A 16,141-nucleotide genomic window follows, 5' to 3' on the forward strand; every position below is an offset into this window, starting at 1 on the left:
GCTCCTCTGCTTTTTATGAACGTTTGATGGTCACTCATTTAGTTAAGCAGTGTGGCCTGATGGTTTGTTTATAAATTACCATTGGGGAACAAGATGAAAGAATTATATCAAAGGATCAAAGAATCAGAGGCTCTCTCCTTTTCAGGGTAATAAATCCATGGTGTAGTTGAATGGAGAAGAATCTTATTAAGTGGAGGGAGATTAAGATAGAAAAATTTACCCAAAAGCAATTTGTTTTCCAGGCATGGTGGATATAGCCCGACAGACTGTTGAATTCCTCTATGAGGAAAATGGTGGCATCCCAAGAGACCTTTACCTTCCTACCATTGAAGACATCAAAGATGAAGCCAATAAATTCACAATTGATAAAGTTCGAAAAGGTTTTTATTTTATTTTTACTCCACCTATAAACCAGGAGTTTCTCAACCTAGGGCATGAGAAAAAGGAATCGCTAGTTCCTAGCAAGAGAATACTCTTTTACTCTGGGTTGAGCTGCTCATAGTTACAGGATTGAGCAATCCCGTTTCCTAACTCCATAGACACTTCTATCCCCAAAAGTTAAGGGATTTAAATATTTTTGTTGGATGGTGGTACCTATTCATGTTCCTGAGGGCAGAAGTTCGATGATGAAGGCAGTGAGCAAATTTTGTGTAACAACTGGAATATTTCATGTTGTTGGTGTGGAATTGAGCTCTGTTCTCCACTGCAAAACAATTAGTGTGAAACTGACATATCTAAAACGATCTTTGGAAATGTATGCCTCTCCAGTCAGTTGATTACACTCCTTGAGCCTGATTCTTCCTGAGTTTAAGATATCCCTGTTTGCCCACTAGGCATCCAAAGAGGCTTCTTTAAGCCACCAAAATACCAGAGTACTTCATTTCAAAGATACCTAATTATGGGGGAATGGATTAGGCCTGAGGAAAATGTTGCTCACTCATTTAAATTTGCATAAGTGCCCATGGGTTTTAGCAAGCTAAACGGGTTCTACCTCTGGTGTTAGTTGAATAGCTGACACCTGTACGTTAAATAGCTAAAAATGCCATTTATCCCTTCCAAGAAGCAAATTTTCAAAACAGCATTCAAGATGATAACCACACGCTGAACGCAGTCCTGACGAAACACCTCCCTCTGCCCTTAGGTCTCACAGTCGTCACTCGAGCTCCAGACACTAATAACGTGACCAGCAATGCTGTCGGAACCGCTCTACCTAAATTTGCCATCCGGGGAATGCTGAAAACCTTCGGCCTCCATGGCGTCGTTTTAGATGTTGATTCAGTAAGTGAAACTTATGGTAGCGATCAAGTATTTACCTGCCGCGGGGAGCTCAAAGCCCTTTATGATCATAGGCTGGTGGCAGTTGGCGTTCTCGCCAGTTTGCAGATGGGAAAAGAGGCTGTCTTATGATGCCGAATGTGCCAGAGGGTGAATTAGAATTCTCCATCCTCTTTTGTGCTCTTTACTTGAGTCTAAAATATCTTTTCGGTTTGTCACTTTATATATAACGCTTATGGAAACCGTATCACTGAGAGGTACTAGTTTAAGTAGTCTGGATTTGCTGTTTACTCACAGAGGCTTTGACATATTGGTCGCAAACTTTAAAAGCAGTGAAATGTTGAGCTATACCTTAGTAATTTAAATTTCTGCTTAGTTGTAACCATCCATCAAGGGTATTTATTGAGAGTCTACTATGTGCAGAGCGCTGGACTGAACACTTGGGAGAATACAGTGTAACAGAGTTGGGAGACATTTTCCCTGCCCACAACGAACTTGCATTCTGCTCTCAACTTCATAAAGAGATGATTGTTGGTTAGAGAAGCAGCGTGGCTTAGTGGCAAGAGCACCGGCTTGGGAGTCAGAGGACATGGGTTCTATTCTGGCTCCATTACTTGTCAGCTGTGTGACCTTGGGCAAGTCACTTAACTTCTCTGGGCCTCAGTTACCTCATCTGTAAAATGGGGATTTAAAGTGTGAGCCCAATATGGGATAACCGGATTAACTTGTACGTTCCCCAGCACTTACAACAGTGCTTGGCACGTAGTAATTGCTTAACAAATACAATAATAATAATAATAAAAAGTGAATCAGTCTCCTCTTCCCAGCCAGTGTTCAGAACTGGCCACAGTATCTGATTTTAAGAAATAGTGAATTTACAGGACCTCCTCTCTGTGTCTAAAAATAATTAATAACTTTTTCCTTATTCCTTTAAAAAGAAGATTTCATGCTCCAATTCAGTCAAAAGCATCTATTTAAGATCCTGCTGTGAGCAAACGGCATTTGTACTGAGGAAATTACAAAGGAAGAAAAGAAAAGGGTCCTCTAGACTGTAAACACGTTGTGGGCAGGGAATGTGTCTACCAACTCATATTGTGCTCTCCCAAGCATTTATTACAATGCTCTGCACACAGTAAGTGCTCAGTAAATAGGTAGATTTGGACTCTGTCATTAAAGAGCTTGCTTCTGTTGTACTGGGGCTAAGCATTGTGCTAAGCACAGACAAACTGTTTCTTAAATATGAACACACCAGCAACGGCATTTGCTCTTGCTGCACTTGATCTGTCTGGTTCTCTTAAGTTTTTTAACACCACTGTCCCTAATAAGCGTTACTGATAGTCCCTCTCTGCATAGTGAAAATCTGTGACAAATAGAAATTGGATGTAAAGTAATAATATTTGATGATTTTTTTCTGAAGCAGTGTGAACCAGCCCTCAAGGTGGTAAGCAGATTTCTTTACGATTCTGCTGTAGTACCAAAAAAGCTCAGAAACATTCATTGTCTTAAAAATATATTAAGCCACCAGATTTCACACACTAAAATCCCCATCCTTGGGCACCTCCCATTTCCCTTCTGACAATCCAAGCAATCCTGTGTCCACCCTAATGGCACAGCTCTGAGTTGGCATCCCACGCCTGACCTTCCTAAATACACTTCCGTTGTCCTAATTTTTACCTTCTTGTCTTTTTCTCTCATAATTTTTTCTCCTTATCGATTTACTTCATATTTTTCCTCATTTATTTGGCTTTTCTGCTAAACTTTTCATGCATTGCGTGTTCATCCTCACCCACCCAATTTCAGTATGACTCACTCTCCTGTTTTCTTTTTCTTTTTGCATGCTGTCCTCATGGTATGTGTGTTCCTGTTCTCCTTTTAATTCTGGCTTTTAGTCTTCATTTTGTGACTTTTATATTTTCTTTCCCACTTTATATATGGATGTGGTGTTGATGGGACTATTTGGGTTGAGTGTGAGTTTCTAAATTTATCTTAGGGAAGTTTCTGTTTGTGTGTGATGGGTAGTAAAGGAGAAAGGAATGTTCTCTTTGACTGGGCACCCCTTATGGGACAGGAATTATGATTATCTTGTATCTTCCCCCAATGCTTAGTGCAATGCTTGTCACATGCAAAAAGCCTGAAAAACACTATTATCATGGGTTCTAATCCCGGCCCCACCACTTGTCTGCTGTGTGGCCTTGGGCTGGTCACTTCCCTCCTCTGTGCCTTTTACCTTTTCTATTAAAAGGAGATTGAGACTGTGAAGCCCCATGCGGGACAGGGACTATATCCAACACAATTTGCTTGTACCCCAGCACTTAGTACAGTGTCTGGCACATAGTAAACACTCAACAAATACTATTATTATTATCATTATTGTTATCCTCTTGGATCTGGGCCACTAGACTCAAACTCAGGGAGATCCTTTCAGGCAGAGGGCCATCCTAGGGTAAATAAAAAGCATTTTTACTTTGACCCAGCTAAGGTTAGGTTGACTTTGCTGATCCCCAGGTTGAGTCTGAGCTGTTTATCTTAATTAAATATTTATAAAAGGCTCTGAAAAGAGAAGTGCTCTCCTTTCAGTTCTTAAAACTCAAGTTCAAAACAGGGCAGAAGAGAAACCATTGTTCTCATAAGTAAAAACAGAGAAATTGCCATGTGTCATCCCAGTACTGTCCCCCCCCACCAAATACCAGCAGTAGTAGCAGCAGGAGCTGTTGCCCCCATTCCCACCAGATTTGAACCCCTCCACTTTTAAATCAGAGCCCAAGAATTCATTCTGAAAGTGGAAACTTGGCCAGTCTTGCCAGAGCCAGCGGAGACTAGGGTGTAGGGGTCCCTGCTGCCGATCTTAGCAAAGGAAAACTCGCGAAAAAGTGACAGCTGGATCCTTTTCTCCCCAAGCCCCAGCCTCCACCATCATCTTCTGGCCATCCTCTAAACGTGCATAGGTGGCAGTGGGAATGAGGGAGGAGGAGATGAATCTAGGGTGTTTTATTTTCTTGATATTTGTTTTTTTTTACACGGGTGGCAGCAGTGGCATCCCTAGTCTCTGCGGATTGATCTCGGGGAGGCGTAGCTGTCAATACAAAGACAACAGATCTTGCTGCTGCATCCCACAATAAAAGCCCTGAAAGTTAGTATTGGAGAGCTGTTGAGAAGCACCGTGGCCTAGTATAAAGCGCATAGGCTTTGGAGTCAGGAGACTTGGGTTCTAGTTCCAGCTCTGCCACTCACCTGCTATATTACCTGAGCAAGTCCTTTCACTTCCCTGTGTCTCTGAAAAATGGGGATTAAATGTCTGCTCTGCCCTCCCCCTCACACCGCAATAGGCTGTGAGCCCCACATGACACATGGACTATGTTGTCAGTCAATAAGCACTATTTATGGAAACCTCATCTTGTGCAGAGCACTGTACTAAGTGCTTGGGAGAGTACAATCCAACAGAGTTGGTAGATATGATCCCCATTCTCAGGGAACTTTCCGTATAGTAGGGGAGACCAAGATTCATTCATTCGATCATATTTATTAAGGGCTTACTGTGTGCAGAGCACTGTGCTAAGCACTTGGGAAAGTATAATACAACAGGGACATTCCCTGCCCACAATGAGCTTACAGTCTAGAGGATTAAAATACAAGTAGAGGAAGGAGCAGAACACTGTCAAAATTGATTCTTGTATCTACCCCAACACTTAGTATAGTGCTTAACACATAGTAAGTGCTTAAACTCCAATATTATACTTGTTATTATACTTATTATTATTACAGTATTTAAGTTCTTACTATATGACAAGCACTACACTAAATTCTAAGCGCTGGGATAGATACCTATTAATCAGTGGTCACAGCCCTTGCCCCATATTGTGTTTATAGTCTAAGTAGGAGGAAGAACAAGTATTGAATCCCCATTTTTCTATCTATTTTGTTAATGATGTTCATCTAGCTTTAATTCTATTTGTTCTGTCGACTTTGACACCTATCCACATGTTTTGTTTTGTTGTCTGTCTCCCCCTTCTAGACTGTGAGCCCATTGTTGGGTAGGGACAGTCTCTATATGTTGCCAACTTGTACATGGCTCAGTGGAAAGAACCATGGGCTTTGGAGTCAGAGGTCATGCGTTCAAATCCCGGCTCTGCCATTTGTCAGCTGTGCGACTTTGGGCAAGTCACTTAACTTCTCTAGGCCTCAGTTCCCTCATCTGTAAAATGGGGATGAAGACTATGAGTCCCATGTGGGACAACCTGATTACCTTGTATCTACCCCAGCACTTAGAACAGTGCCTTGCACATAGTAAGTGCTTAACAAATACCAACATTATTATTATTATTATTATCCCAAGAGCTTAGTACAGTGCTGTGCACACAGTAAGCGCTCAATAAATACGATTGAATGAGTGAATGAATTTTTCAGTTGAGGAAACTGAGGCACAGAGAAGTTGAGTGACTTGCCCACGGTCACACACCAGGCAAGTGCCAGAGCTGGGATTAGACCGCTGGTGCTCCGACTTCAGGCCTGTGTTCTTTCCAGTAGACTACGCTGCCTCCCAAATGGAGGATTATCATTCATTACCTCCCTTTATTGCCAAAAGAGAGGATTTCAGCCAAGCCCTAAGTAGTGAGTGCAACTTGGACTTCCACAGAAGCTCCCTGCCCCCAGCCATGAGGAAGAGCAAGGGATCTTACACCCAGTGAGATACTGGATCCTAGAACCAAAGAGACGTGATGCAAAAGTGATGAAAAACTGCAGTGACTTGAGCCTTCAGCAGCCGAGTTCTGTGTTTTAAACCTTTCCCCATCTTCTTGCCGTTTTCAAAGTGGCCATTTGCCCTGGACTCTCCTTCTTGCACTAGCCCTGCTGACCCAAGCCTCTAAAGGCAAATTACAAGATGTCGGAGGAGGGAGAGATGGGGGGAAAGAGATGGAAAAACTGAAAATAGGCTCTATCACTTGATTGAAGTGCTGATTTGAAGTCTCCTGAGGGGACCCCAAGGTGAGACTAGTAGGGTGTGGCAACAAAAATGTTGGCCCTGTGCAATTTCAGTCTATCAATTAATGGTATTTATTGAGTGCTTACTGGATGCAAAGCACCATACTAAGCACTTGGGAACATACAGTGGAATAGAAGTGATAGACATGATCTCTCCCCACAAAGGAACGTACAAACTAGAGGGGGGATGTGCATCAAAATAAATTATAGATGGATATGTGTATCAGTGCGGAGGGGATGGGGCAAAAATCCAAATGCTTGCGGGGTTCAAACCCAAGTGCATAGTCAATCAATCAGTGGTATTTATTGAGTGCTTAATATGTGTGGAGCACTGTACTAAGTGCTTGGAGGAGTACAGTACAACACGGCACAGAAGGGAGGGCAAAAAAGGGAAGGGAGAGAGTATAGTCAGAGAAGCCCTCTTGGAGGAGGTAGGATTTTAGTAGGGCATGTAATGTTAGATTTGCTCTGTGCAGGTGGTTTTATATTTGTTATTTCATCTTTACTACTGTGTCCATCACCAAATTCTTTCTCTGTATTTTTAGATTGTGAGCCAGCCCCTCATATTCCAGGGTCTGTGTCTAACTGTCACCAATGTATTTGTTCCCAGTGCTTATTGCAGTGCTTTTCAAATATAGAGGGCTTAATAAATACTATTGCTATCACGACTGCTACTTCATTTGAACAAAAATGGAATCTGCTATGAAATTATTTTCAAAAAATACATTTGGGTCATGTAGAAGGAATGGATGTTCCTAGGAGGCTCACTGTTTTTTTGAAGCATCAGTGGCATTAAAAAAAAAAATGTAATGACCTTGGTCTTGGTAAATATGGGTACGGTCAGTGACGAGCAAATGTAATCTTAGGACAGATGTAACCTTAGAAAAACAGTATGGCCTAGTGGAAAGAGAATGCTCTTAGAAGTCAGGGGACCTGGGTTCTAATACAAGCTCTGCCATGTGACTGCTGTGTGACCTTGGGTAAGTCCTTTAACTTCTCGGGTTCTCAGTTTCCTCTTCTGTAAAATGGGGATTAAATGCCTGTTCTCCCTCCCCTTTAGACTGTGGGGGAAAGGGACTATGTCTGATCTGATTGTATCTATCCCAGAGTTTAGTACAGTGTATAGCCCGTAATGAGTGCTTAACAAATACCATTATTATTATTAGCAGTAGTAGTAGTATTAGTATTTATTGATCGTGCTTCACATTTTGTTAAGCAGCTTTCAGCATTTTAAGTGTATGTCCATTAATAGTCATAATTTGTAATTAGACATGCAAAAAGTAAATTTTATCATGGATTGTTTTGAATCTATCTTCTCATTTAATATTCGTATAAAGTCTGGCTACAAGGACCCATGCTTTCTACATTCTAATTGCCTATTTTAATATATGGTAACCATAATTGCTATTGTAGTCTTTTATCATTTTCAAACACATTATTTCATATGGCTTACTGTCACATCCAATCCATAAATTTTACCTCCCCCCTGAAATGCTAAAACATCCGATTGAAGCATATCCTTGGAATTTTTTCACAAATGCAATGCAAAAGTTGTTTTCTTCATATCAGGTCAGTTATTTTCAACGAACCGTGAACGAAACAGCAGTTTAGTGTCCCAGTACCGTACAGAATTCAAAGATCGTGAAAGAAAGAAGTGTTTCCGAAAACGGGGAAAATGGAACGAGAATCCCGAAAAATCACTCTTCTTGCTGTTTTAGGTCAATGAATTGGTGCAGGTGGAAACTTACCTCAGGAGCGAAGGAGTGTTGGTAAGGTACTGGTATCCTATTGACATGTTAGAAAGGCCTCCTGCTGGGTACAGGCGCACCGCAACCAATGGGCTGGTCACCCTGGACAACACCAACATTCAAATCCACAGGTAAATACCGACAAACCCATTCAGTCGCTTAGTAACAGTGAAGCTCCCGTTCCATGTTTCCAGAAGGCCACCATTGGAAGCAGCATGGCCATGGGGAAAGAGTGTGGGCCTGAGAGTTAGAGGACCTGGGTTCTAATCCCAGCTCCGCCACCAGTCTGCTGTGTGACCTTGGACAAGTCACTTCCCTCCTCTGGGCCTAGCTTCCTCAGCTACAAAACGTGGATTCAATTCCTGTTCCACTTTCTACTGAGAACAGTGATAATATAATAATAATTATTATTATTAGTAGTAGTAGTAGTAGTAGTAGTAGTATTAATCGTGCTTCACACTTGGTTAAACAGCTTTCAGCATTTTAAATGTATGTCCGTTAATAGTCATAGTTTGGAATTAGACATGCAAAAAGTAGATTTTATCATGGATTATTTTGAATCTATCTTATTTAATATTCGTATAAAGTCTGGCTACAAGGACCCATGCTTTCTACATTCTAATTACCTATTTTAATATATGGTAACCATAATTGCTATTGTAGTCTTTTGTCATTTTCAAACACATTATTTTATATGGCTTACTATCGCATATATCCATAAATTTTACCTCCCCCCAAAATGCTAAACATCCAATTGAAGCATATCCGAGGAATACTATCCGACACATAGTAAGTGCATAACCAGTGCCGTTATTATTATTGTTATTATTATTCATTCATTCAGTCGTATTTATTGAGCGCTTACTGTGTGCAGAGCACTGTGCTAAACTCTTGGGAAGTACAAGTTGGCAACATATAGAGACGGTCCCTACCCAACAGCGGGCTCACAGTCTTGAAGAAGGAGACAGACTACAAAACAAAACATGTGGACAGGTGTCAAGTCATCAGAATAAATAGAGATAAAGCTAGAAAGAAGGGCCTATGGAGCCCTGGAGATCTTATGAATCAATCAGTCAGTAGTACTTGTTATCAATAAATCAGTCAGCGGTATTTGTTGAGCACTTAAGACTGAAGATTTATTTTATTTATTTTATTTATTTTATTGTATCTATTTATGTTATTTTGTTAGTATGTTTGGTTTTGTCTCCCCCTTTTAGACTGTGAGCTCACTGTTGGGTAGGGACTGTCTCTATATGTTGCCAATTTGTACTTCCCAAGCACTTAGTACAGTGCTCTGCACACAGTAAGCGCTCAATAAATACGATTGATGATGATGATGAAGATCTAAAGTTCCCCGGTTCGATCCCTCGTTTCGGCAGGTTGCTGCCGAGAAGCAACATGGACTAGTGGATAGAGCGCCATTCTGCTAGTCAGAAGGTCCTGGGTTCTAATCCCGGCTCCACCGCTTGTCTGTTGTGTGACCGGGGGGTGAGTTACTTCACTTCTCCGTGCCTCAGTTACCTAATCTGGAAAATGAGGATTAAAACTGTGAGCTCCATGTGGGGCAGGGACTCTGTTGAAGTTGATTACCTTGTGTCTATCCCAGCATGTAGAACAGTGCTTGACACATAGTAAGCACTTAATAAATACCTACTGCTAGTACCATTTAATGCTGCAAGGTCTGGCCAAATGTAAACACGCAAGCTGTGGTTCCCCCTTAACTGTAAATGGGTTTCTGGGAGAGCAGCTTCCCCAGCCAACTTGGTTCTCCATCCCATTCCTCGGGCTATTTATCCAGTAGATTAGGCATTTTTTCATTACATAAAATGGCTGAGCATCTTCTAAAGAACTATGATCTTCATTACAGAAATGCATCCCAAGTATATCTTTACATTTCAGTGTGCTGTTTAAAATGTTGAAAAGTTCTTCGTGTGGGTGGAAGGGGAGAAGAGTTGTTCAAGTCGCCTTAGCTCTTTTATTGATAAAATTCACCATAGGTAGGCAAAAAGAGAATCACAGTATTCTTAGAGACTGGAGGGACAAAAAAGCCCTGCAGATGTGTTCATTCTTTTGAGTTTATAATTCCAGCATCATGCTCACATTAAAATCAGGATTAGCCATAAAATTTTAAAGACTGTTTTATAAGTAATGGGGAGTAAAATGGTGTTTATCATACCAAAAATGATGTTCTGTGACTTTCCTTTGCTGGCCAAAATACTTATGTAATTTTGTGAGAAGAGGTTGAAACCAAAAAGAGAATATTTCCAGTGTATACCTTCCCCGTTACTCTGTCATCTGTGTTCCAAACAATTTTACTCGTCGGCAATATGAGATTTCCCTGAAATTGACCTGGATTTCAGTAATGTTTTGCAACTTCATCTGAATACAATGCAGTTATTATTTGTGAACAGATGTTCCAAGGAGGATTAGCTCCTAGATCCTACATAGAGGATAATTGAGAGAAGGTACATCAGTAAGAATTCCATTAATGAAGGAATTTTTCTTCCATAACTTTCATTTGTGGCTATCATTTCGATGGTACCTGGATACCAGCTGGTCTCCAATTATTTTTTTTTTTAACCATTGACAGTTCCATAATCTCTTAACAGATGAAACCTGTGCAAAATCGTTATGTGCTGCAGGGAATGTGCCTGTTATAGTGTTACAGCATACTTTCCCCAGTGCTTAGTACAGGGCTCTGCACACAGTAAGCGCTCAATAAATATGATGGACTGACTGAGAAAATCCCATCTTGGAAGCATTCTCCCTTAGAAGCAACCTCTCAGACTGTATACTAATCCTGGATCCAAAGAAGCTGCACACTGAAGTCTATTTGGATCGGAATTATTCTTAGTCAAGATTTGGGGTAAATGAAAAAAAAAATTGGTCCTTGCCTAGGGTAGATGTCTTAAAACTTGTGCTCTGAGGACACACTGAGACCAGTTGTTGCCCAAGGCACCATCTAAATATTAGGTACTTGGGTCAAATGCAGTTCTTGGAGTAGTCTTTTATGAGCTTTTTTCCAAGGGGGATGCTGAGACCAATCCGTCTCCACAGATGCATCAGGCCTTTGAAGCTATCAATCGTTCACGTGCCCACGTCGCATCAAGATGTGGAAAAATGAGGTGTCCTGTTTTCTCCCAAATTAATGGGGAACGTAGGAAAGGGGTGTGAGAAGATCTTTACATATTGCCTGTGTTGTTTCTTTTCAGAGAATTGCTGAGATGTGAGGCCTCCCTAGCCCGTTTATACTGCCGCATGGCCCTCCTCAATATCTTTGCCCCCAAACTGCCTCATTTGTTTACTCGTCTGTTTCATATTCCTGCCATTCGGGATATCACTCTGGAGCATCTACAGCTACTGTCCAATCAGCTGCTCCCACCACCTCTGCCTGGTAAAAGAAAACATTGCTTTCAGTATTTAAACAGATCGGTGCCTAGTGACCCAGTGAACCCATTAATTCTCCCAAATTAATGGGGAACGTAGGAAAGGGCTGTGAGAAGATCTTTACATATTGCCTGTGTTATTTCTTTTCAGAGATGTGAGGCCTCCCTAGCCTGTTTATACCGTTTGTACCATTAACAGATACCTGTCCCACTGATTCGTACTTAAAATCGAAGGATAATTATGGTTTTTTTTCTCTTTATCCATTTGCCATCATGCACAGTTCTTAGCATATAGTTTTTGGTTACTGTTGGTAGTCTACATCAAAAAATGTAGTCAGCCAGATTACATTCCTCAGGCGTGAGAATCTTTTTTTTTTTACTGTTCATTTTATTCCATTTAAGCAACTAAGTAATTCTTTGTCTTCAATCTCAAGATGCATGTGTATGGATATTTAGTTCCTCTTTGGATGAACTTCTGGTTAATCGTCATCATCAAAAGCATTAATTTAAGAAACAGTAATTTACCTTTGCCTCTTTATGCTAGTGCCACCAACAGGCTAATGACTAGTAGGGGCGAGGTTGATTTCAGAATAAAATGTTCTTGTCATAAAGCAAATCCCGTTGAGATTCATTTAGCACACGATGGCTCTAAATAAAGGCTCTTAAAAAAATACCACCCTCTACTTTGCCAACTGTTCAGGATGAAGTGGCTGAGGTTTTCTCCATTATTTTTTTTGTAAGTCTCAAGACTCTATCACTGGATCATACTGCGTAATTACGAACTTTCAAAAAGCGTTTTCAAAATAAGTCCATTTGTAATAACCGAAGCCGTTCCCGACATCGCTGAGTGATTGAGCTACTCTGGCCAGAAATTTCTTGGTGGTGGTCTGTTTGTTTTGACCCGTAGTTTCCTGGACTCTGGAGACTCCAATTCCTAGAAGAGCAGTGTGATTTTGTTTTGTTTTTTCTCTTTACAGATGGCACCATCAGCTCAAGTTCGATTCTTTTGGCCCAGTCTCTGCAACACTGCATCCATTCCCAGAACTGTTCGGCCACAGATCTCTTCTACCAGGGTAACTCCCAGTTGATCAGAGAATGGCTAGATGTAGCAATCACTAGAACCCTGCATCAAGGAGAAGAGAGTCTTCTAGATCTGACTAAACAGATCTGTTCCTTCCTGCAGGTACAAACAAAAACTTTTTACATATCTGAAATATCGTCACAGTTTTTAAACTGAAACTCTTATTGCTTTGCTAATAGCATAGCCCTTTTTTCTGTTGATTTTCTTTCCAGAGTGACTTTGTCTCATTACTTCCACCATACGTTTTCCTCCTCCTGTCGAGATTTCTCTCTCATACCTCACATGTTACAAAAAATGCTGCCAGGGTTTCATTTTTTTGTGCCGAATGGGAGATGAAAATTTGTCACCAGCGCTTCTCATTATTAAATATCTTTCCGCAGACGGCTCCAGAACAGTTTCCCTCAGAAGAGTTCCCTGTTTCCGAGTCCAAAGTCAATATGGATGTTAATTTCCCCGGGGCAGCTTTTGTTGTTGTATCTTGTAAAGAGAGTCAATCTGGATTCCGCAAAGAGTAAGTTGCCCTTTGGCAGCTGGAGGGTGACGGGAAGGAAGAATTAAGATGGGTCCGGTTAACGAACATCTGTTTGCAAATGGAGTGCATTTTTCCCCACATAGTTCCTTTCAATGCTGTTTTTAGAGGGGGAAAAGTAACTCTGTGGTCTTCCGTCCCAGCTCCTCCCTCTATAAAGCTCCATGGGTGCGAGTGCTTGTGTATGGTCTTGGTCATAAAGTGAAGAGGAATGGCCAGCTGAACCTCATCGAAGCTGTTTGCTACCCCCGGGATGCCTCTCCAACCAATACGGGCCTTACCCCACCCCCCACGACCAACCAGTATCCCTCTGTCATCATCTCCACTGACAAGGTCCACATCAAACTGGGTAAGCCTCGCAATTAATCTGTAGAACAGCTTGGAAGTCATACATCTGATTATCCATCTTTTTAGAGATGGAGAGGAATTTTGCCAAGTGCCAGTTGTCCTAGGAAAGGAATAGTCCTGCTTAGGATAGTACTGGTCAGATTGTAAGCTCCTTGAGGGCAGGGATATTACATTTTGCTTCTGTTGTCCTCTTCCAAGCACTTTGAATACCATCTCCCTTGGGTAGGTGCTCATTAAATACCACTGACCACTAAGCTGTAGTTTACATGACCTACCTTAACTCTTCATGACTTTTAGTGGGGCACTGTCCATTTGTAATGTGGATTTAGACTGTGAGCCCGTCGTGGGCAGGTATTGTCTCTATTTATTGCTGAATTGCACTTCCCAAGCACTTAGTACAGTGCTGTGCACACAGTAAGCACTCAGTAAATACGGTTGAATGAATGAATCTGATTTGGGATGCTCGCTCATTCTTGTTAGATTTGAACAGGGCGATTAGGTCATCTACATATAACAGTCCAAGCTGTGTTTCCTCAGGTGCTCATTATAATTCAGTGCCTTTGTATATAACTTGGGTTCCCTGCGTATTGGAGCTAAAGAGAGCAAGAGAAATACGCTATAACTTATGTGGCGAACAGCAGTCATAGCATTGGCACCTTGGGGAAACGTTGTGTTTTGCTTTTCCGGACATCTGTATTAAAGCTGCCACAAGTACCAGCATTTTGCTCCAATTTTACATGACAGATAGGCTACTCTGTAAAGTGTGAAGCTGCTTCTGACTGTTTCCTTCAAGCACAGATAGCGGCTGATGCTGTTGCTGGACAAGTAGAAACGGGAAAAGGATATCTGGCCCCTCGTAACCGAAAGCATTCCCTCCAACTTCCCCCAGGATATTGACAGTTTATTTTCAAAGGTCTAGCCTGACAGTCTTGCCACAATATCAGCCAATGGGTAGTGTTTCTCGTGCACTTACTGTGTGCTGAACACTGTACTTAAGCACCTGGGGGAGTACAGTTTAACAGAGTTGATAGACGTGCTCCCTGCCCATGAGGAGCTTGCAGTCTACAGGGGGACACGGGCATTAAATACACAGTACTCTCCATGTCCCTAATTAACCACTTAATCAGAAATTCAGGTACCCCCCTGTCTTTCCTCTTCATTAGCTGTGCTCCTGCTTACCAGCAGAGAAGCAGCGTGGCTCAGTGGAAAGAGCACGGGCTTTGGAGTCAAAGGCCGAGGGTTCGACTTTGGGCAAGTCACTTAACTTCTCTGTGCCTCAGTTCCCTCATCTGTAAAATGGGGATTAGGACTGTGAGCCCCCTGTGGGACAACTTTATCACCTTGTAACCTCCCCAGCGCTTAGAACAGTGCTTTGCACATAGTAAGCGCTTAATAAATGCCATTAGGGGAAGCAGCATGGCTCAGTGGAAAGAGCCCGTGCTTTGGAGTCAGAGGTCATGGGTTCGAATCCCGGCTCCGCCACATGTCTGCTGGGTGACCTTGGGCAAGTCACTTAACTTCTCTGAGCCTCAGTTACCTCATCTGGAAAATGGGGATTAAGACTGTGAGTCCCACATGGGACAACCTCATCACCTTGTATCCCCCCCAGCGCTTAGAACAGTGCTTTGCACATAGTAAGCGCTTAACAAATACCATTGTTGTTATTATTATTATTATTACCCGCCAAGTGTTTGGAATGTGAATCATCAGAACAAATAAAGGAGAGTTGATAGGTCAGCCGGTTTACAACAGTCCTTTGCACGTAGTAAGCACTTAATAAATGCCATTATTATTATTATTATTACATGCCCTCCCTTGCACCACTTGCCTCTTTGAATCAGGTCGATGTCAGGTCCTAACATAGAGTAAAAGGATGCTGGGTCTCTGCAGTTTTTCTCTTTCAGATACGATACGAATACTAAATTACCAACCATCTGAGGCCATTCATTCATTCAGTCATTCAGTAATATTTATTGAGCACTTACTGTGTAACCGCTTGGGAAGTACAAATCAGCAACATATGGATATGGTCCCTGCCCAACAACGGGCTCACAATAGGGCTTTGAGCTAGCCAAATCTGTAAATGTAGAAGTTCATTAGTGTTAGTAGCACCAAAAATATGAAAGTTTAGCCTATTTTCTTAATGGGAGAGAATTTTCGTACTTCATTAAAACCACAGTAGTATATTCAAAGGCAAGGTGCTTTCCAATCAGCCAAATAAGAAATGCCATTTGATGCTTTCTCCGTCTTTGATTTGCCCCTTTAGAAAGAAGGACTATTGAATGTAATTTATCTGTCTCGCTAGAAAATACTCAAATGTAGAGCTTTTGAGTGTAATGTCCACTCTGGCCTTGCTTTGACAGTAATGTGCAAATGGCCAGCAATCAAGGGCTAATAATAATGGCATTCCCTCTTGGGGATTTTGTTTTAGGAGTCTCTCCTCCTCCTGGAGCGGTTTTAGTATTGCATTCTCTGCCCCTGGAATTCCCACTGGCCATGGCTTTTACAGAGCAGCTGTTGTCTTGGAAATCTGAAGGCGGTGAAGGGAAATCAGAAGACGGGCTTGGCACCATCCCCGCTTCGGTTCTTCTGCAAGTAGTGGAACTCCTTGGTGAGACTGGGGTATTGGTAGGATATTTGGGAAGAAGTTGACTAAAAGTGGCTTTGTAGAGGTGTTGCATCAGAGTGATTCCTGGAGCAAAGCCCGTTGGATCAGGCGGTGATCAAAAGGGCCCAATCCCATCCGTACGTAAGCCCGTTTTTAGAAAGAGGATTGGCGACTGCCACTTCAAGC

At 41.9% G+C, this 16,141-nt stretch overlaps 1 protein-coding gene across 2 annotated transcripts in view; it reads left to right on the forward strand.

Moving 5' to 3' along the window:
• The window catches only part of HECTD4 (HECT domain E3 ubiquitin protein ligase 4), a 227,360-nt gene that overhangs the window by 183,555 nt on the left and 27,664 nt on the right, over window positions 1–16,141 (forward strand). For both annotated transcript variants that reach the window (XM_038763449.1, XM_038763450.1), the window contains exons 53-60: window positions 243–380; window positions 1,142–1,278; window positions 7,974–8,134; window positions 11,216–11,397; window positions 12,367–12,572; window positions 12,851–12,981; window positions 13,143–13,348; window positions 15,779–15,958. In XM_038763449.1, coding sequence (XP_038619377.1) covers window positions 243–380; window positions 1,142–1,278; window positions 7,974–8,134; window positions 11,216–11,397; window positions 12,367–12,572; window positions 12,851–12,981; window positions 13,143–13,348; window positions 15,779–15,958 — 1,341 coding nt within the window. The remainder of the gene's footprint in view (window positions 1–242; window positions 381–1,141; window positions 1,279–7,973; window positions 8,135–11,215; window positions 11,398–12,366; window positions 12,573–12,850; window positions 12,982–13,142; window positions 13,349–15,778; window positions 15,959–16,141) is intronic.

The sequence above is a fragment of the Tachyglossus aculeatus genome, chromosome 21 (genome assembly GCF_015852505.1).
Source record: "Tachyglossus aculeatus isolate mTacAcu1 chromosome 21, mTacAcu1.pri, whole genome shotgun sequence".
Classification (NCBI taxonomy): domain Eukaryota; kingdom Metazoa; phylum Chordata; class Mammalia; order Monotremata; family Tachyglossidae; genus Tachyglossus; species Tachyglossus aculeatus.